Source organism: Grampus griseus, assembly GCF_964374135.1.
Source record: "Grampus griseus genome assembly, chromosome: 1".
NCBI classification, from domain to species: Eukaryota; Metazoa; Chordata; class Mammalia; order Artiodactyla; family Delphinidae; genus Grampus; species Grampus griseus.
Genome location: NC_139017.1, coordinates 75,141,175 through 75,163,832, shown reverse-complemented (window position 1 = coordinate 75,163,832; position 22,658 = coordinate 75,141,175). Strand labels below are relative to the sequence as shown.

Here is a 22,658-nt window from a genome sequence, read left to right as displayed (position 1 = left end):
TCAAAAGGGCGTTCCAAGTAAAAGTGTCAAGGAAGGAGACCTCAAATATGTTTACAGATTTAACTCAAGAATTTAAAGAGAACTCATGAGATCAAGTTGGTTGGGCTAGGCTGTGGAAAGCCTTGATGCTCTGAACTTTTTATTGAAAGGCAATATTAAATTCTGAAGTTTCTGAACAAGGAGCTATGATTAACACAAGGAAGACCCATCAGTGTTATCAGAACTGTTTAACACTCTTTAGCTATCTTTGTGCGTAGCGTTCCCTCTCACTGGAGAGAAGGTGGGTGTGATGTTGGCAGATTCTAGCATGGCTTTAAAGCATCACCAAGACTAAGTCACTAGTAATAACAGTAATGTCTAATATTTATTGAACACTTATTATGCAGTAGATTTGTGCTAAGCTTTTTGCATGCATTATATGATTACATCTTCACAACAATCTTATAAGGGAGGTTATTACTATTATCCACATTTTAAAGATGAGGAAATTAAGGCTTATGGAGGTTATGTAATATGATAGAGGTCACAAAGCTAAGTGGTGGCAAAGAATTAAAAAACATCTTTTAAAAATTCCAGTTTTCCACTTTATTGATTTGGAAGTTGTACATTCACTTTTCTTTAGGAAGTTATTTTTGAAATTTTAACATGGATGATCATTTAAAATTCATACAAGATCGAATTTATTTTTAAAACAAATCAATATATTAATCACTCTCCTAGTTTGCCAATATTTTATCTTTTTTTTAACCTCACAAATTAGACATCATTATTAGCATCATCGTTATTTTATACAGGTAGCCCTTGTTTAGATTTACTCGGTTGCTTACCAAATTCTTTGCTGACCATTCCTTCATGCATCTCAGACCTCCTTTCTGGTACCATTTTCCTTCCTCCTAAAGTAGAATTTCCTTAAATGAAAGTCTGTTGGAGGCAAACTCTATTTTGTTTATATGAAATGTCTTTATTTTACCATTGTTTTTAAAATACTGCTTCTCTGGACATAAAATTCTAGGTTGATAGTTTTCTCTTTATCACATTGAAGATATTATGCCCTCCTAACTTCCACTGTTACAGTGAGAAATCTATCACTCTTATTGATTGTGGTAGGCGATTTGACTTTTTTCTTTGGTCCTTTAAGGTCTTCTCTCTTGGTGTTTTGCAGTTTGACTACAACAAGACTGTGTGTGAACTTACGCATCCTATTTGGTAACATGCTTCCTGTGTCTGTACGTTCATTTTTTTTTTTTGCGGTACGCGGGCCTCTCACTGTTGTGGCCTCTCCCGTTGCGGAGCACAGGCTCCGGATGCGCAGGCCTAGCGGCCATGGCTCACGGGCCCAGCCGCTCCGCGGCATGTGGGATCCTCCCGGACCGGGGCACGAACCCGTGTCCCCTGCATCGGCAGGCGGACTCTCAACCACTGCGCCACCAGGGAAGCCCTCTACGTTCATTTTTTACTTCTCAAAAATTCTCAATTCTTATCTCTAAGAATTTTGGCTTTCCTTCATTTCCTTTTTTCTTTCTTTCAATCTTTCTTATTCTAACCTCCATGTCTTTTAATCTCTCCTTTATATTTTCCATTTCCTTTGTCTCTAAATTGATTTCACAAGAGTTAGTTCATATCTGGCTTCCAATTTACTCTCTCCATTTATATTTAATATGTTAAACTATCCCTGAGATTTTGATTTCAACTATTTTTCATCTCTAAAAGTTTTATTTAGTTATTTTTCACATTTGCCTGGTCATTTGCGATCATTTCTTCTTGTTCATTTTGTGATTCTTATATTTCTTTAAAAATATCATAGATACTTCATATTGGTTGATCATTTTAATATCTAAGGTCCTTGAATGACCTATTATTTGTTATTTCTGCTGATTCTTTCTCACGTGTATTTTTCTTTGTATGTTGGATGATATTTGATTAAGAGGTCCATATTTAATTTTTTTTGAATCTACGAGATTCTGGAGGCCTAAATTGAGGATATTTTCCTCTAGAGAGGAAGATCTGCACTTGCTTCTGCTGAGAGTAAGGCATGGTGGACTGGGAGACTGCCACACAACAGGGACCACATTTAAACCTAGCTTCTACATTTTATTTCAACCCAAAAGTTTATTCCTGACCACCTAATTCCTGAATCTCTGTACTGATCTGGTAATTTGCCCCAGAGCAATCTGGTTTTCATGTTTGTTTTTTGCTCAAGTCTAGGATTTTAATTTTGGTGTTTGTTTGGGGGCTCTGAGGATTTCCTTTCCATTCCAAAGGCCCAACAATACATTAAAAATTAAGTCTTACCACTATACTGCCAGAAGTAGAGGTCTTCTAATTCCATTTTTCCCACAGCCAGGATGATCTTTAAGCTCAAAGCTAATCATATAACTCCCTTCCCTTCTGCTTAAAAATCTTTCAAATGCTCCTCCCAGTCAAATCCAAATTTTTTAGTAATAGCTCTTAAATCAGGAGGCTGCTTACTAGTCTCTCTCTGGCTTCTTTCCCCTAGAACACTATGCCCCAGCTTTCTGGAACCATTTTAAGTACTCTTAATGCATCATTTTTGCCTACTGGTCTTTGCACACACAGTTCTCTCTGTCTAGAAGAACCAATACTCTTCTTTACTCAACTCCTCCTTGTTCTTAAGGATTGAGTACAAGGGTCACATCTTCCACGTCACCTTCTCCAACATTATCTTTCCCTCCACTCCATCCTTTGGGTTAGATTCCTCACCTGGGTGTATGTGTGTGTGTGTGTCTACTTCTCCCCTATCATTTATTATATCACACTGCAACCAACTGCTTGTCCTCAGTAGACTATAAATTCCTTAGGGAGAGAGTATATGACTGATATACAGTATTTCTCAATAAATGTTTTTTGAAAGCATAAATTTATGATTGAGAGTAAATATGTTAACCTGGCAAAAGGTCAGCTTGAATCATAAGCATCCCTAGACATATCCAAATTTCCTGAGGGCCTGATCTTAGACTAAAACCTGGGATTAATTCTCTCCACTGCCCGCCTCGTGGCTACTTCAGGAGTAATACTTGTAACTCCTCTTTAAGGAGGGAGTAAGCCTTTTATTTCCCAATTAATACTTGGTTTATACAAGTTAGCTGCCTCACTAAGGTTAAACTATAACTTTACTTTATAATATATAACATACTTAGGCATAACTTTTATATAATCCTGATGACTTTATGAATCTCAACAGGTGTGCAAACATTTCAGCCAGTATTAAAGCAATTAGAGGAAAGTTTTTCTTGTTTTTTCATTTCTGCCTGACCATATAACTTCTGTTTCAGTAACAGTGATGTCAGATTGTCAACAGAACCATAAATGAGAATCCCTGAGCCTGCGTGCCACAACTACTGAAGCCCGCAGGCCTAGAGCCTGTGCTCTGCAACAAGAGAAGCCACCACAATGAGAAGCCGGCGCACTGCTAGGAAGAGTAGCCCCCACCTGCTGCAACTAGAGAAAGCCCGTGCGCAGCAGTGAAGACCCAAGGCAGCCAAAAATGAATTAAAAAAAAAAAAAAAAAGAAGCAATGGAGACCAGGATGTATAAACTGTATGTTTTTCAATAACACCCTTTCCCATAATAGTATCTCATATTATATAAAACTCTTCAAATGTTTTTTAACTTTCTTTTTATTGAATCATATGCCATAATAGAAAAAAGTATAAAAATACACATGAAGAGTTTTAAAAATGATTATAACTGTAAGTCCATTTTGCTCTAAATACATGGAGCTGTCTTGGTAAATTCTCAAACCATCTATAATAAAGATGCTGTGTTAAAGGGCCACTGCTTTAGTATGCAGGATGATCTAGCACATGTATACTGAAATTCACCATTCAGTCATTAGATTTAATTACCAAAGGCTATATACATGAGGGAAAAGAGAAAAAAAAATTTTAGGATCTACTAAAAATACCAAAATTGCACACTACTTCATGACCAACAGAGACTATTGGAGGATTGGCAGAATGAGATCTTTGGATAGTAGATTTTTTGTCTTGATTATAAACGTAATAGATGATTGTCAAAAAAAAAAAAGAAAAGATCATATTTTAGAAATGTATAATTTAGAAAGTAAAAGTCTCCTATAATCTTATCACCTCCACATAACAGTTTAGTGGATATCTTCTAGATTTTACATACATAGTCTATTATATATTTGTTAATATTACATACAGAAATAAGATCATATTGAGTGGCAACTTTTCCACTTAGCCATTATTTTGGATATCTTTCCACATCACTAAACACAGAGCTACCTCAATCATTGTTATGACTGCACAGTATTGCATTTTAATTTTTATTTTTTTTAACTTAAATTTTTTTTGCGGTACGCGGGCCTCTCACTGTTGTGGCCTCTCCCGCTGCGGAGCACAGGCTCCGGACGCGCAGGCTCAGCGGCCATGGCTCACGGGCCCAGCCGCTCCGCGGCGTGTGGGATCTTCCCAGACCAGGGCATGAACCTATGTCCCCTGCATCGGCAGGTGGACTCTCTCACTGCGCCACCAGGGAAGCCCAGTACTGCATTTTAGATGCACTATAGTTTTTTGTTTTTGTTAGTAAATTTATTTATTTATTTTTGGCTGCGTTGGGTCTTTGTTGCTGCCTCTGGGCTTTCTCTAGTTGCGGTGAGCGGGGGCTACTCTTCGTTGCAGTGCGTGGGCTTCTCATTGTGGTGGCTTCTCCTGTTGCGGAGCACGGGCTCAAGGCGCACGGACTTCAGCAGTTGTGGCCCGCAGGCTCTAGAGCGCAGGCTCAGCAGTTGTGGCGCACGGGCTTAGTTGCTCCATGGTATGTGGGATCTTCCTGGACCATGGCTCGAAACTGTGTCCCCTGCATTGGCAGGCAGATTCTCAAAAACTGCTCCACGAGGGAAGCCCCTAAATGCACTATAGTTTATCTACCCAAGTCCTTACTGATGTATGTATCGGTTGTTTACAATTTTTTGCCATTATAAAAAAATGCTATAAAGAAATTCATTTGTATGTATATTTCTGTTGAATAAATTCCTAGAAGAAATTTTTGAGTCAAAGATTATACACATAGAAATTTTTGATAATGCTATTTTATTCTTGTAAAAGGTTGGACAATAAGATTTCAATAAATTCAGACAGTCAACACTTTGCACTGAATTTCTGCCTAGTGAAGTATTCAAACCTCTTTATAGACACACCTTAAAACAACAATGAAGGTTAAAGATCTTAAAATTGCCTGCTTGGGGTAAAAAGAGGAAAGAAAGCAAAGAAACTTAAAGCATCATTAAAAGGAGTTTTTAAAAATATAGTTCGAAAATCCTTATGATAAATTTGAATGAAAAACAGGCAAATACATAATTGTATATTCAGGATTATCATAATTACGTAAAATAATGTCTACAAACCAACCAAAAAAGTGGTTTTCTAATTTTTCCAAATTATCTACACTGAAAAAAAACTCTTTCTCCCCGACCAAATCTGAAGATTCAACATAAAAATTGCTTCACTTTCCATGAGAGAAAGAATTTTACTGTGTCTTCTTGAAGCCTTTTCTATATGCCCAGTTCCAAAGCCCAATGTCTGCATGATGATCTCCAGTGTTATCAAAAATTATACACGAAAAAAAAAGTTTTACAAGCAAAACAAATTTTATTTCATTTTTTTCCTCTAAAAAATTCCTTTAAGAAGAGTTAATTTACTATTTTCCTTTGAAGTGCTCTCTAAAAAGAGTGGCTTCCAGGATTTGATCTAAATTCCTTTTTTATAAATTAATGTGATTCATTCTAACTCCAATTAATATTTCTATGTCCACAGAGCCAAAAGAGACATTTTATTTATTTATTTTTATTGGAGTATAGTTGCTTTGCAATATTGTATTAGCTTATACTGTTCAGCAAAGTGAATCAGCTATACGTATACATATATCCCCTCTTTTTTTTTGGATTTCCTTCTCATTTAGGTCACCACAGAGCACTGAGTAGAGTTCCCTGTGCTACACTATATGTCAATCCCAATCTCCCAATTCATCCCCCCACCTTCCACCTTGGTATCCATACATTTGTTCTCTAGGTCTGTGTCTCTATTTCTGCTTTGTAAATAAGATCATCTATACCAATTTTTTCAGATTCCAAATACATGCATTAATATATGATATTTGTTTTTCTCTTTCTGCCTTACTTCACTGTGTATGACAGTCACTAGGTCCATCCATGTCAAAAGAGACATTTTAGAAAAGAGATTAAGCATTAATAAAAGCTCACTCTGCTTAATCATAATGGGGAATAAGGAACTGTGACCTGGATGTTATTCTGGTTTAACAGATGATTTCAGCATGATTGGGAAGAATGGATTACAAACCTAGACAAATGGATACAATTTCTCAAGCCGCGAAAGCCAGGAATCCTAATCACTAGGCCATCAGGGAACTCTCCCTGCACCCTTTTTAAAATAAAAACCACTATCAAAAGTTCAGAAAATAAAAACAACATGGAAATGCCTTGTCAGTGAAAAGGAAATACAAAATAAAGGAAAGCAACTGGTAATCTTTGAATATTCCTACATAAGCTTTAAATCTCATTTTGGCCAGTAAAACTGTCCTCAATTTTTTATTCTAAAAAATGTTTAAATGATTGTTAGCACCAAAAACAGTAACAGTAACTTACATGCCTTTCTTTTCCCACAATCTGTTACTTATGAGAAAATGGAATTTTCATTGCTACACACCATCCAAAGAAAGTTGAAAAGGGGGAGTAAAAAATCTGAAAATGTGTCTAAGGTGCTAAATCTACTTCCCTACAACTCCTCAAATGATTTAAAATAGATTTAGAAACACATAAAGGCATTTATGGTATGTTCAAACCTCAGAAGAGCCAAGCTAGGTAAATGCAGATATATCTTTTGTCTTCAAATAGATCTTTTCTCCCTGATTAAAAAGTAATATACATATATTTTAGAAAATATGGAAAGAAAAAAAGAATCATAAAAAATAAAATAAAAATTGCTCATAATTCTATCATCCTATTATCATTTTGGTGTATGTAAAACCAGATTTTTCTTTATATATGCAATACACATATCTTCTCTCATACCCACCAATTTTCCCATCTGCTTCTCCCCCCACCCCAGTTGTGGGGCTTCCCTTCATAGAACAGCTTTGTGTAAATTATGGAACAGAACATATACATTATAAATTTTCATAAAATATTGGGAAGTAGAAGTAAAAGAAACTGTGAGAGAGGTAATTTCTTAATCTTTCATAACAGGGAGTCAATAGGATATTGCCTAAATTGGAATCATGTTGTTTAAGAAAACATGACCCCAACACCATTTTCTAAACACAATTTTGGTTTAACATTTCCAAACATACACAAACTATAGAGATTATTAACCTCTATGTATCCATCATCTAGCTTCAATAGCTACCAGTACAATCTTTCATCTATACCTCTCACCCCAACTCCAGATTATTTCAGTGCAAATCCCAGCTGCTGTAACATATCATCCATAAAATATTACAATACTTTCCCCAAGAGATGAAGGGAAAAAAATGCAATACTTCACACCTAAAAAAAATTAATAGGGCCTTCCCTGGTGGCGCAGTGGTTGAGAGTCCGCCTGCCGATGCAGGGGACACGGGTTTGTGCCCCGGTCCGGGAAGATCCCACATGCCGCGGAGCGGCTGGGCCCGTGAGCCATGGCCGCTGAGCCTGCGCGTCTGGGGCCTGTGCTCCGCAATGGGAGAGGCCACAACAGTGAGAGGCCCATGTACCGCCAAAAAAAAAAAAAAAAAAAAAAAAAAAATTCCTTAATATTATCAAGTATTCAGTAAGCATTCAAATTCCATCAATTATTTAATGCATTTTTAGAATACCTGGTTTGTTTGAACTAGGAGCCAAACAAGGTCCACACATAGTCTTATTTTTTTCATAAGCTCTTTTTTAACCTTAGTGGGGCCTTTTAGTAAATGATATCTTGTTTTGAAGAAAAGCAATATTCAGTTTAACCTCAATTTCCCTTTTCTGTCAAATTCAAGTAACATTACACTCAACATTTTTTAAAAATGGAGTAAATCATACTACATGTGCTATTTTTTTTTTTTTTTTTTTTTTGCGGTACGCAGGCATCTCACTGTTGTGGCTTCTCCCGTTGCAGAGCACAGGCTCCAGACGCACAGGCTCAGCGGCCATGGCTCACGGGCCCAGCCACTCCGAGGCACGTGGGATCCTCCCGCACCGGGGCAGGAACCCGCGTCCCCTGCATCGGCAGGCGGACTCCCTACCACAGCGCCACCAGGGAAGCCCTACATGTGCTATTTTTAAAGTAAAATGTAATAAATATAATTTTACTTAAATTTAACATAAAAAGAAAATGAACTGAAACTGAAGGAATTACTGAACTTCAAACATTTCCTTATTACATGAGATTTTCCTAAAAGACTCATTTCTAAGGTTAAGAAAATAGATTTAAGAGGTTGAGTTTTTTGTTTAAAGTAAATGTTTCAATATTAGACACATCTAATTGACTTCTCACTATAAAAAATAAAAGTTAATATTTCTCCTATGCTTTCTCCCATCTTTATTCCTTTACTTCCCAATTTTTAAATTATAAATTTATATGGCTATTATTATTTTTTATTGATATAATTGACATATAACTTTATATTAGTTTCAGGTGTACAACATGATTCTATATATGTATATATTGTGAAATGATCCTCACAATAAATCTACTTAACATCCATCATCAAACATAGTTAATTACAAATTTTTTCTTGTGATGAGAACTTTTAATATCTACTCTCTCAGCAACTTTAATATATACAATACAGTATTATTAACTATAGGTATCATGCCAAAGATTACATCTCCAGGACTTATTTATTTTATAACTGGAAGTTTGTACCTTTTTGATTACCTTCACTCATTTCACCTACCCACCCCCAATCCCTACCTCTGGCAACCATCAATCTGTGCTATGTGTCTATGTGTTGTTTTTTTTAATTCTTCATATAAGTGAGATCATACAGTATCTTTTGACTGACTTATTTCAATTCAGTTTGGTTATTATTTATTGAGTATTTATATGTGTCAGGCTGATTTAAACATTTTATAGAAGTCATTTAATTCTTACAATAGCACTATGAAGTCAATATTATTATCTCTATAAAATGAGTATAAGGAAATAATGTGGAAACCGAGGCCAAGTCAAATATTTAGTAAGTGGTAGACTTTGCATTTTAATGTAGCTATGTCTGCTTCCAAAGCCTGTGTGTTTTTTTTTTTTTAATAAATTTATTTATTTATTTTTGGCCACATTGGGTCTTCGTTGCTGCATGCAGGCTTTCTCTAGTTGCAGCGAGTGGGGGCTACTACTCTTCGTTGTGGTGCGTGGGCTTCTCATTGCAGTTGCTTCTCTTGTTGTGGAGCACGGGCTCCAGGCATGCGGGCTCAGTAGTTGTGGTGTGTGGGCTCAGTAGTTGTGGCTCGTGGGCTCTAGAGCACAGGCTCAGTAGTTGTAGCGCATGGGTTTAGTTGCCCCACGGCATGTGGGATCTTCCCGGACCAGGGCTCGAACCCATGTCCCCTGCACTGGCAGGCGGATTCTTAACCACTGCACCACCAGGGAAGCCCCCAAAGCCTGTGTCTTTAAACACTGCCTATAAGAAAATTAGAAAATGCAGTAACTAAGCACATTGAGATGTATGATAAATGCAAGGGAATTTAGAGAATGCAAAGATCACTGTTTGATTTGTGATAGGCTTTGAAAGGAAATGTAGAATTTAAATTAAAACAAATTATGGGGACGGTAACATGGTAGGAATATATAAAAAACAAATGTGGGGATTCTGGGAAGTTGCAGAGTAGGAAGCACCAGAAATTTGTCTTCCCACCTAGACAACAACTGTATCAGTAGAATCTGTCTGACATAACTATTTTGGAACTCTGGAGGCTATTGAAGGCTTGCAACTTCCAGGGGAAGACGTGGATCATAAATTACAGTTAATTCCAGTCAATTTCAAATCTTAGTTTAGCAGAGGCTACCCATCTCCCATTCCCTCACCCCATGGCAGGCAGCCATGCATGTGTTCTTAGAGCAGCTTACATGCCCCTTACTAGGAGCTAGGGTGGGCAATAAGGACCCTGTCCTCCAAATATCAGATATCAGGGATCTGCATTCTGATCATGGAGGTGCAGACACAGAGGCCATTATTATAACCTCCCTGGTTTGCTGCAAGCCTTTCCCCTTCTGGTGACTTCCAGGTGATTTAAAGGGCTTATGTCTTTTCCCTCCTCTTCATTTTCCTTTCCCCTCTTTTTGGAGCCAGATACCAAAGACTAGGACATTCAAAAGTAACTACATACACAGGGGAAATTAGAAGGTTATTGTAAATGCCCAAGGAAAGGCACAGGCTCAGAAAAGACTTGAGAAGACCTTAATTTTACACTTTAGGCTGATCCTCAGCACAAAAATAGCCTACAACAATTAAAAAAAAAAAAGCATTACACCATACACAAAAATCAACTCAAAATGGATTAAAGACTTGACCGTAACTTCTGAAACAGTAAAACTACAAGAAGAAAACAGAGGGTAAGCTCCTTGACATTGGTCTTGGCAATGTTTTTTTTGGACTTGACACCAAAAGTACAAGCAACAAAAGCAAAAAAATCAACAAGTAGAACTACATCAAACTAAAAAGCTTCTGCACAGCAAAGGAAACCATCAATAAAATGAAAAAGCAACACATGGAATGGGAGAAAATATTTACAAACCACATATCCAATAAGTGATTAATATCTAAAATACACAAGGAACACACATATTAATAACTCAACAGCAAAAAACCAAATACCCAATTTAAAAATGGGCAAAGGACCGGAACAGACATTTTTCCAAAGAAAACATATAAGTGACCAACAGGTATAGGACAAGGTGCTCAACATCGCTAATCATCAGGGAAATACAAATCAAAACCACAATAAGATAATGCTTCATACCTGTTAGGATGGTATTATCAAAAAGATAAGAGATAACAAATGCTAGCAAGAATGTGGATAAAAGGGAAACTTTGTACACTTGGTGGGAATGTAAAGTGGTATAGCCACTATGGAAAACAATATGGAGGTTTCTCAAGAAATTAAAAATAGAACTACCATATGATCTAACAACCCCGTTTCTGGGTGTACATCCAAAGGAAAAAAATCATTATTTCAAAGAGATATCTGTATTGTCATGTTTATTGCAGCATTTTTCACAGTAGCCAAAGTATAGAAACAATATAAGTATCCATCAATAGATAAATGGATCAAGGAAAAAAAATGTTACTCAGTCTTTTTAAGACAGAAATCCTGTCATTTGTGACAACATGGAAGAATCTGGAGGGCATTATGCACTGGAGATATTTCACCTGGAGGTGAAATAAGTCAGAAAGAAAGACAAACATTGCATAGTATCACTTAATGTAAAATCTAAAAAAACTGAGCTCCTAGAAACAGAAAGTAGAAAAATGTTTGCCAGGGACTGGGGGGTGGGGGGAAATAGGGAGAGGTTGGTAAAAGGGTACAAACTTTCAGTTACACGATGAATAAGGTTTGAGGGTCTAATGTACAACGTGGTGACTATAGTTGATAACACTGTATTGCTACCTACTTTTTTTTTTTTAAGTAGAGTTGATTTACAATATTGTGTTAGTTTCAGGTATACAACAAAGTGATTCAGTTAGATAGATAGATTGATATAGATATAGATAGATATATTCTTTTTTTCTGATTCTTTCCTATTATAGGTTATTACAGATGCTGAATATAGTTCCCTGCACTGTTACAGTAAATACTTGTTTATTTTATATATGGTGATGTGTATCTGATAACACTGTATTGTACAATTGAAATCTACTAAGAGAATAGATGATAAATGTTCTCTCTCACACACACACAAAGGTAAATATATGTTAGGTGATGGATGTGTTAATTAACATGATGGGGGGAATCTTATCGCAGTGTACACATATATCAAATCATCATGTTGTATACTTTAAATATTTTATAATTTTGTCAGTTATACCTAAATAAATCTGAAAAAAAAAAAACCCAGCAAACTCTGGGTAAGGGACATAATCTGATTTCCAGAGTTACCATATCATTAGATTCAAATGTCTAATTTTCAGTCCAAAAAATCATAAGATGGGCTTCCCTGGTGGTGCAGTGGTTGAGAGCCCCCCTGCCGATGCAGAGGACGCGGGTTTGTGCCCCGGTTCGGGAGGATCCTGCATGCCACGGAGCGGCTGGGCCTGTGAGCCACGGCCACTGGGCCTGCGTGTCCGGGGCCTGTGCTCCGCAACAGGAGAGGCCACAGTGGTGAGAGGCCCGTGTACCGCAAAAAAAAAAAAAATCATAAGACATATAAACAGTTCAGTATGCTGACTCAAAGGAAAAAAAAAAAAGACAGAAACTGTCCCAGAAAGACCAGATGGCAGACCTAGTAGACAAAGACTTTAAAACAACTATCTTAAAGATTCCCAAAGAACTAAAGGAAGATGTGGAGAAAGTCAGGAAAATGATGTATGAACAAAATGGAAATATCAGTAAAGAGGTTGAAAACTTAGAAATCAAAAAGGAATTCTAGAGCTGAAAGTATAATAACTGAAATTAAAAAATTTACTAGAGGGATTCAAAGGCAGATTTGAGCAGACAAAAGAATTAACAAACTTGGAGACAGGACAAATTGAAATTAGTGAGTCTGAGGAACAGAAAGAAAAAAGATTGAAGAATGATGCACAGATCCTAGGGAACTGTGGGATATCAACAAAAGTGAACCAACGTATACATTTTGGGCCTTCCAGAAGAGAAAGCAAAAGGGGCAGAGAGATTATTTGAAGAAATAATGGCCAAAAACTTCCCAAGTTTGATGAAAGATATACATATAAATATCCAAAAGCTCAATGAACTCCAAATAGGATGAACTCAAAGAGACACACACTGAGTCACATTAAAATCAAACTGTTGAAAGTCAAAGACAAAGAGAGACCTTGAAAGCAACAGAAGATAAGCCACTTGTCCCATACAAGAGATGCTCAATAAGATTATCAACAAATTTCTCATCAGAAACGTTGGAGGCCAGAAGACAATGAGCTGATATATTCAAAGTGCTAAAAGAAAAAAAAACAACAAACCTGTCAACCAAGAATTCTATATCTGGCAAAACTATCTTTCAAAAGTGAAGGAGAAATTAAGACATTCCCAGATAAACAAAAGCTCAGGGAGTCTTTACCACTAGGCCTGTCCTGCAAGAAACGCTAAATAGAGTCCTACAGGCAGAAATGAAAGGACACTGGACAGTAACCCAAAGAAGTATGAAGAAATAAAGATGTCAGTAAAGATAAACATATGGGCAATTACAAAAGCTAGTATTATAGTAAAAATGGTTTGTAACTCCATTTTTTGTTTTCTACATGATTTAAGAGACTAATACACTTTATTATTTTTTTTCCCAATGAGATATATACTTTCTTTTTTTTGAGACTAATACACTTTAAAACATTAGTCTAAAAATGAGTATTAGTATAACTTTGGTTTGTTACTCTACATTCTGTTTTGTACATAATTTAAGAGACTAATGCATCATAATTAGTTTAACTTTCGGGGCACAAAATGTATAAAGATGTAATTCTGTAACATCAAGAACGAAAAGGGGTGGGATAGAGCTATACAGAAGCAGAGTTTTCCTATTTTATTCAAGTTAAGTTGGTATAAATTCAAATTAAAGTGTTATAACTTTAGGATGTTAAATGTAGTCCCCATGGCAACAACAAAGAAAATAGTTACAGAATATATAGAAAAGGAAATGAGAAGAGAATTAAAACATTTCAGTATATTTATGTTTGGTTTGAACATAAATTCCACAATTTGTTGACCAGTTTAACTTTGACTCCCATAAAGAGAGGACAATATTTGCCTTACAGGATCAAGCAAGAGAAAGTGCAAAATGTTTTGAAAACTTTATGTTATACCAATAAAATATGAAGAGGGAGACAAAAGAGATGAAATGGCTCCCATCAAGTTTACAGAGTCAGTGGTTACTGCCAGAAGTCCAAATTTAAGTGGGTGGGTTTTGTCTTAATATCAATACCAGATATTTTAGAAGACAACAGTGTGCCACTGGTGGTTGGGGGAGCATACAGAGAGGCAGGCTCTCAATGAAAACAGCTTAAACTATATTTTCCTACTGTTAAAATAGGACATTGGTCTCCCAGTTTATTTCCTTTTGTACCAATAGTAAATAATTCTTTGTGGTTATATGACTAGATATAATTTTTAAAAAGCAAAACAAAAGTTTTTCTTTTTTAATAACAGCCTGTGTTAATAAAAACCACAAAACCTGACAAACGAGTCTTTCTGATACACTTGCCCTATTCACAATGGCAATACTAGTGACAAGAGATTTATTGTTCATTTTGTGCTATCAGGAAACTAAAAGACCAGGTCGTGACCTAAATTATAAATTACACTTTTAATCTTTTGATTTTAATAAAATGTTTTAGAACTGAGCAACTTTCAAAGAGGAGCAATTTTCTCCCTCTATAGCCATTCATCCACAAGTTGTTTACTGACTTATTGTGACTGATTTTTTTTAACTTACTGATTGTTCACTGAGATTTTTTTACCAGCTTTAAAAATGTTTGCACTTCCAATCTCCCATCGCTAATAAATTACAATGAGTAAATTATAACTGATGAAGGATCATTAGTAAGCTTGAAAAGCTTAGCATTAACATATTTTATAATTTAAAATGAAAGTTTTATTCAGTTTGATTTATCATTTTTATATACATATGAAGAGTGACATTGTTTGAAAGAACATAATTAGTAAGTACAAGAATATTGTTAGCAGCACTATTCATAATGGACTCCTGAATGTCCATCTACCAGTAGAATGAATGGTCATATATCCATATAATGAAATACTATCTTGCAATAAACTGAATTAAATTATATGCAACAACATGGATGAATTTCAAACATATTGGACAAAAGACTACATGACAGTATTAATCTCAAAACATAAAGTTTAAAAACAGGCAAAACTAAAATATATTGTTTAGGGATATATACACATGTTAAAACTACAGGGAGGTAGGACAGCATGTGATTAGGGAAGGGCACAAGATGATGCCTCCAAGATTCTGATAATGTTCTATCGATGGTGGTTACATGAGTGTTTGCTTTAAAATTGCTTGTTAAATTTTACATATGTATTTTATACACTTTTTGGAATGTGCTATATTTCACAATTTTTGAAAAGTTAAACAATAAAACACACAACTGGATGTCCAGCTCTGGTACTTGTTTCAAAACATCTGAGTTCATTTAAAGGAGATGGGATTTTTTCAAATATTTGTGATTTTTCTAGCTGCAAATCACTGAAATTATTACAAACATCCAGCTCATGTTCTTTTTTCCTAGAAACTGTCTCTCTTCACAGACTAACTCTTGCTTATCTTCAGAATTCAGGTTAAGAGTTATCCCCTCCCAGAAGTCTTTCCCAGTATATCTTCTCCTTCCCTCTCCCACCTACTACTTTCCACAGTACTCAGAACATAGTTATGCATATATCGCACTGTACTCCAACAGTCCACTGACTTTCCTGACCCCCTCCTAACTTCTCCAGCCATTCCCAGGCCACTAGACTATAAGTAATCTCAAAAGCAGGGACTATTGTTTTTGTTCTCTTCTAATATTCAGCACTTGACATATATGAGGCATTCAATAAATTTTTGGTGACTAAACAAATGAATGAAAATATATTTCCCTAATACCAATGAACAATACTTCTTGTCGATTTTTACTCCAGTGACATGAGAAATATGGTGAAAAGCTTTTATGTCACAGTGCTTAGTAAGCACTCAATAAATGGCATTATTAAGCAAGAGCTTTGCAAGGAAGGGAAGAGGGCTAAAAAACACTATCCAAATTTAAAAGATTATAGCCAAAAGTCAAAAGCATTAGTAGGTTCACTCCTCTTACAGGTAACTTAATTATAAAGATTTTCATAAAGAAGTTTTAAATATATTAGTAATTTAATTAAAGCATTAACTGTCCGTGAATCAATACAAATATCTATATCAAAACTCTTAACAAAGGCAATAATGACAAATAAACAGGATCTTGATTTCAACAGGAAATAAATCTATTTTATTTTGGTCAGGCTGGTGCTCAAGTTTAATTTTCTCAGTTGAGGTCAGTGTTACTGAACTGAGGTAACATCTAATTTTAAACATATTTGAAAGGTTAGACTCTTCAACATAAAAATTTCTTGATTATTTCACAAGACAATGAAGCTTAATATTTTAAACTAGTCTGTGGCAGCTACTACTCAGAAGACTCTTAAGAAAGGATGACAGTAATATTTCACGAGCAATCTGACTATATGACCTGCTGTCATTTTTTTCTAGGCCTACAATTCTTGAAATATTAGTCTCATTATGTTATTTTCTACATATAGGCTTTTTAAAACATAATTTAAAAAATTATAGCATTAGGTTCTATACTTTAAACTTTATGAAACTCTTCAGCAAAAGTGAACTTTGAGACATTGGGATGCAAAGTTTAACATTTGGCAATTTTTTTTTGACATGTCACAAATAAACCATGAAAAAACAAGAAATTACATATATACCAAAACATATACTCACAAAGAACACAGAGCAAAAATATCCTTCAATTGTATACAAAAATGAAATGGACGTTGCTGTTTTCATCAGGCTGATTCTCTTTTACTTAAAGGAAAGAGTCTAAGTCTCGCCTGGCACTTAAAATCATTCCTACTCTGATCTGAGTCTAATTTGTCAATTCTGAATCTCATGGTTTTCTAAAAACACCATCTACTTCAGTCATACTGGTACTCAATTATCTCCCAAATTCATCAAGCTCATGAAACCTCTGCTCACTCATCCAGAATGTGTTCCCTTCCCTTCTTCCATTTATGTAAATCCTATCCATTCTTACAGGCCCAGCTGGTTTTACTGCCTTCTGTTCTTCCCCAGATTATTTCCACTTATGATGATCTCTCCTTCCTCCAACTTCCTCTGCTCTTACTGTTCTAACTTGGAAACACTTGCTGTTTTTTAGTTGTCGTTTACTTCTTTAAAAATCTTTTGAATTGTGAAATGTAATGCACACACAGAAGAGTACACAAAAGTGAAAAGTTCAATGATTTATCCCCAAGTGCATATCCATGAAACGTTCCCCAAGTAGAGAAATAGAAAACTGTTAGCACCCAGAAACCCCTTCATGCTCTTGTCTAATCACTAAAACTCCCCTCCTCCCCTGCTCCTCACTACCCTAACAACTATGGTAATCCCCTTCTTGCTTTTCTGTATGTTTTACCACCTAAATATGCAATCCCAGATACCATAGTTTAGTTTTTTGAATTTTATATACACATAATCATACAATATGTATTCTTTTGTGTCTGGCTTCCTTTGTTGAACATATATGAGAATCATACATGTTTTGTAACAATGTTCATTTTCATTCTATATAAAAATATATTTATACTCATTTAAATAAATGAACGATTCATTTTTATCCACTCTTCTGTTGATGGAGCTTTGGGTTACTTAATTTTTTTTTTGGGGGGTTACTTAATTTTTAAAAAGACGTATTATTTGTTTTATAGTATATATAGACATATTATTTGTTTTATAGTATAAAATATTATACTATTTTATATTTACCTTAGTATTTGTATAATGCTAAGCACATTAAACATTGATTAAATAAATCAACAAGTGGTTTGAGAGATAAGAAGAAAATAAGTTGAGCTGGAAATCAATGTAGTATTTTTTAGAGAAAGTTATGTAACTGGCATTTTGGAACAACTATTACTACTTTAATAAATCAGAAGGTTTGACCTCTCCTATTTATGTACGCCTAAGGATTTATCATTTCTCATTCTTTCTGAGCCAACTGAAAGCTAAAAACTTAATTTATCAGCTATCTCCAAAAATAAAATTCAAACAATTCAAAAGGTGGATATTATCTGCCCATCTTTATACAGTATTTCACCAACATGTTGAATACGCACTACGATCATAGCTCTAAACAAGCTCCTTTATTTTTTTATCTTATTTCCTTAAGTTTATATTAACTATTATAAATTTAGGAACACAAAGACAAGTCCAAAGGCAGTTTTGCTACAGAACAGAAGCAAAAATTCTAGTACCTAGGTTCAGCAGGAAATTAATCATTCCTATTCAAAACTGAAACAAACAAAACAGCATTTTAGATCTAATATGCTCTTCTGTTTTAGTGATTGAATGTTTCCTAGGCACCGTGTAAACATCTCAAAATAGTATTTATACCACCTAATCTTCAGACCTACTCTGACTTTCTGTTAGAGAGTCAGTTTTGCTTTTTCATTTATTTGACTTTTATAAAACTAGACCCTCACCAACTTTCTCAGCAAACAGGAATATATTCTTCCGGGTAAGATTTTATGATATATTTGCATCTTGGCCAAGTACACATGGGAATGTCTCTAACGTTAGTTTTAATAATACACAGGCTATAACAAGTCTTTTAATTTCTGTTCAAGTTGGTAATTTAACATGACAAAAATCAGAGAAGGGAAAAATGGTAAAGAAAAACTAAACTAAACTAAAATAAGGGTATTCTCAAGTTGAGGAGTCAATGTAGAAAAGAACAGATATTACTGGATGTATGTAACCAATTCATTTCTAAGAATAACAATCAAAGCCACATTTAGTATTTTTTTAATATAAAGTAACATTTTAATTTGATAAGTTTTCAAAACTGAGGCCAATAATAAATATGTCTCTTTTTGTACTCACCAAAGTCTTCTTAACAAGGAAGTAGATTATTTAAAATATTATTTGTATATCCTTTTTTTTTGGCTGCACTGCACAGCATGTGAGATCTTAGTTCCCCAACCAGGGATCAAACCTTCGCCCCCTACTTTGGAAGCGCGGAGTCTTAACCACTGGACCACCAGGGAAGCCCCTATTTGTATATTTTTATAACCTCTTCATTAGCGAAGAAAGTGATGGGAAAACACAATAAAAAGTTAAATTACAAGTGAAGGATAATGTATACTACTAATAGAAAAGCCAAGAAAATATTTGGTTGTATCACAAGATTTGCTATCTCGACTAATTTCATTATAAAATAGATGTTCTGTTAATAAGGGAAAAATTAGAAAAAAGGGAAAGCTGTAATTAATTTTAAAACATTTTCTAAAATAATCATCATCAATTGTTGATATTTAACTTCTAAAAATCCACAGAATAGAGGGACTTCCCTGGTGGTCCAGTGGTTAAGACTCCTCGCTCCCAGTGCAAGGGGTCCAGGTTCCTGGTCAGGGAACTAGATCCCACAGGCCACAACTAAGGTTTTCATGCTGCAATTAAAGATCCCACGTGCCATCAACTAAAGATCCTGCACGCGGCAACAAAGATCCCACATGCTGCAGCTAAGACCCGGCGCGGCCAAATAAATAAATAAATATTTTTTAAAAAAATAGCTGCTCTGCTTGTCCAAAACCACTAATAAAAATAAAGATACACAGAATAGAATAAGAGTTATTCTTCTGTATTATAAGAAACCAACCCCTGTTTATTTTTGTAAGACAGCTAATCATACATGTTCCTTGTCTTCTCATTTAAAAGACTTTTCTCCCCAAAGCTCAAGAAGACTTCAATGTGTGAGCCCTCTTTCTTAGTTTAATAAGAGGTTATTTCACCATCAATCTCACTTGGGAAACTACAAGTACAAACACTTTATACTGTGTTACATCTTCTAAAATTCTGGAGTAATTTTGTAATTAAATTATACTTCAAGAATTATACTTCTGGATTTTACCCTCCAAGTATCAACCATCCTCCCAAACTCCCCCATCCCCCAGATGGCTGAAGCACAATTCTAAGGCCAATTTAGTATTCATGAAAATATTTTATCAGATTACTTCCTAAAAACATTCCAATATTTAAGTCTTTGAGACAGCATAGCAAATCCAATTGCATTACCTCTTTATCTTTTAGTCCCAGGAGCAATACTTCTTCCATAAGCGTGAGGCGGATATCCTTAGAGTCTTCAGTGTCCTCATTGTCTTGACTTCTGTCTTGATTAGTGTCTTCCTCACTTTCCACCTTCTTTTCAGAGTTCTTCCCTCCTTCTGTACGACGGGCCCGGTGAGTTAAAGTGGTCATTCTTAACTGTCTCTGGAGGGGGTGATGAAAAAATATCTATATGTGTGCTTATGTAAATAAACATCTAGATATTCATAAATGCATACTAAAAATATATATAGGTAAGAAATATTTACAAACTTAAATAAAGAAAGGAAAGAGTAATGACCAGAAAAAATTAGGTGGATAACAATATCTTTTCCAAAGTAAAATAGGTTGAACTCCACTGGAGGCATTGACAAGAAATCAAATCATTAATTCTAAAGACCAGTAGAAAGGACCGACTTTTTTTTTTCTTTTTTTGTGGTACGCGGGCCTCTCACTGTTGTGGCCTCTCCCATTGCGGAGCACAGGCTCCGGACGCACAGGCTCAGCGGCCATGGCTCACGGGCCCAGCCGCTCCGCGGCATGTGGGATCTTCCCGGACCGGGGCACGAACCCGTGTCCCCTGCATCGGCAAGTGGACTCTCAACCACTGCACCACAAGGGAAGCCCAGGACCGACTTTTAAGCGTGCTGATTTCTTGTGCATAACCTAATCACATAATCATTGTGATTCCTTTCACAAAATGGATTCTCCCCAAGTTAAATAATATGGAACAGCAAAAAATTGTGAGCATCCAGCTCCGAAGAGCATACAGTAATTTATGTGCAATTTCTATAAATATTCAACAGTTCATTATAAAACATACAAAAAAATAGTGAAAAAAAATTAAGAAAAACTAAATAGAAATATATGTTCTAATATTTCCTTCCCAAACCCTAATGACTCATTTCATGCATTCACTTTGGAGATTACCAGTCTACAGAATAACACTCAGATCATGTGTAGTAACTTTCATCTCTATCCCTAGGCTAGCCACCTTGCAAATACACAAACAGCTGACAACAGAAAGCACTGGCAAGAGAATGTTAAAAGATTAGCAGATTCTTTCTCAAGTACAAAAAAAATCAGAGCACAAGCCCTTTTATACCATGCACTATAGTTTTTTTAAAATCTACAGTCAAGAGAAATTGCACTACCATGTGTGATAAAGTTTAAAGTTAGCATACTTTAGATATATCTAAATGTCATTTTTAAGATGAAATACAATAAATATTTTAAATCAGCAATTACTGAAAATAGCTTTTTCAAGATCAAAAGAATGCATTCAAGAGACTGGATCCCATTCTATCTTCTAGTAATATCTTCCATTACTCCCAATTATGTACTGTTAAACCATTTCTCAAACATGTCCATGCCTTCCACCTCTCTCCTTTGTACAGGCTGGAGTTCTCTCCCTTTTCCCTTCCTTTCTAAATTCTACACATTCTTCAAAGTCCTATTGAGGACCCACTGTAAAGCCTTCAGTGAATCTGCTTCTCCATTACCCCTATGTCCCATAGCCAGAATAGGTCTCTCCTCAGCTGTACGTTCACACAACTTTATTTATACTTACTTCCTTTAAAGTATTTATTATAGTCTTTCTTTTGGTATGGCTGTCTCTCAACTGTAAACTTCTTAAGGGCAGGGATATTGTCTTCTTGGGTTTTTATATTCTCCATAGAAACTAGCACAATGTCTTTAACGTTGTAACTGCTCGATAAATATATACTGATTAAAATGAATACTCAGAAATGCATGTAAACGTTTAAAAAAGAAATACAAATGAAGTGACTTACAAAAGATTCTTTGTACAAGGCTATATTTCAAATAATTCTTGGCGGGAGGTGGGAAGAAGAGTGAAAGAGGAAGAGAAGCATGAAATAAATGCTTAAAGGCACTAACCCTATCTGGCACGGTGAATAGAGCTCATATCCTAACCCAATCCAAGAAACTTTAAATCTTCAGGGCAAAAAAATAATGGGGCATTTTCTTTGAAAAATTAATCGCCCTTGGACATTTACTAGTTAAAGACCCTATTTGAAAAAAAAACCCAAGGGCCCCAAAATTAAATAAATAAAAACCTCCCTCTCCCCACAAAATGAAAAATTTGGAGGTTTTTTTTTTTCGACGTTAGAAAATGTATTGATATTTCCCCCGTTGCTTACCTGACGTTATTTCCTGGGTTACGGCCAAACTCAGGCTGCAGCTTGCGCTCTATTTCAGGGGGACACCTGTCCCCACCCCCACCCCCCCACCCCCGACCGAGTAGGTGAAAAACTTCTCAGCCACGCAGAGAGAACAAACTTCCTGATCCTTCGATGCACAGAAGGAATAACACATCAGCTTCCTCAGGATCACTAAGCAACCTACCTTGGTTTCTTCATTGGACCAATCAGAAACCTCCAAGGTTGAGTTCAGCCAATCGGAGCTTACGAGGGGAGGCTTTCCCCCCGCCCGGCTACTGCGTTGCGATCCAGACAAACACCACCAAAAGGAGGCAGGTTTGGGCTCAACCTGACAGCTGGTCAATCCAATGAAGGAACCTTGGTAGAGAAAGGAAAGAGGGCTGCGCTCCCCACCCTCCATTAAACCGGCCAATCAAAGCGTTCG

At 35.8% G+C, this 22,658-nt stretch overlaps 1 protein-coding gene across 1 annotated transcript in view; it reads right to left on the bottom strand.

The window, feature by feature from the left end:
- Positions 1-22,352, bottom strand: part of GOLPH3L (golgi phosphoprotein 3 like) — a 37,364-nt gene extending 15,012 nt beyond the window's left edge. Inside the window, exons 1-2 of the mRNA XM_082675569.1 lie at positions 22,214-22,352; positions 20,022-20,216 (exon numbers count right to left, since the gene is read on the bottom strand). Coding sequence (XP_082531695.1) covers positions 20,022-20,204 — 183 coding nt within the window. The 5' untranslated portion in view covers positions 20,205-20,216; positions 22,214-22,352. The remainder of the gene's footprint in view (positions 1-20,021; positions 20,217-22,213) is intronic.
- Between the last annotated feature and the right edge of the window lie 306 nt (positions 22,353-22,658).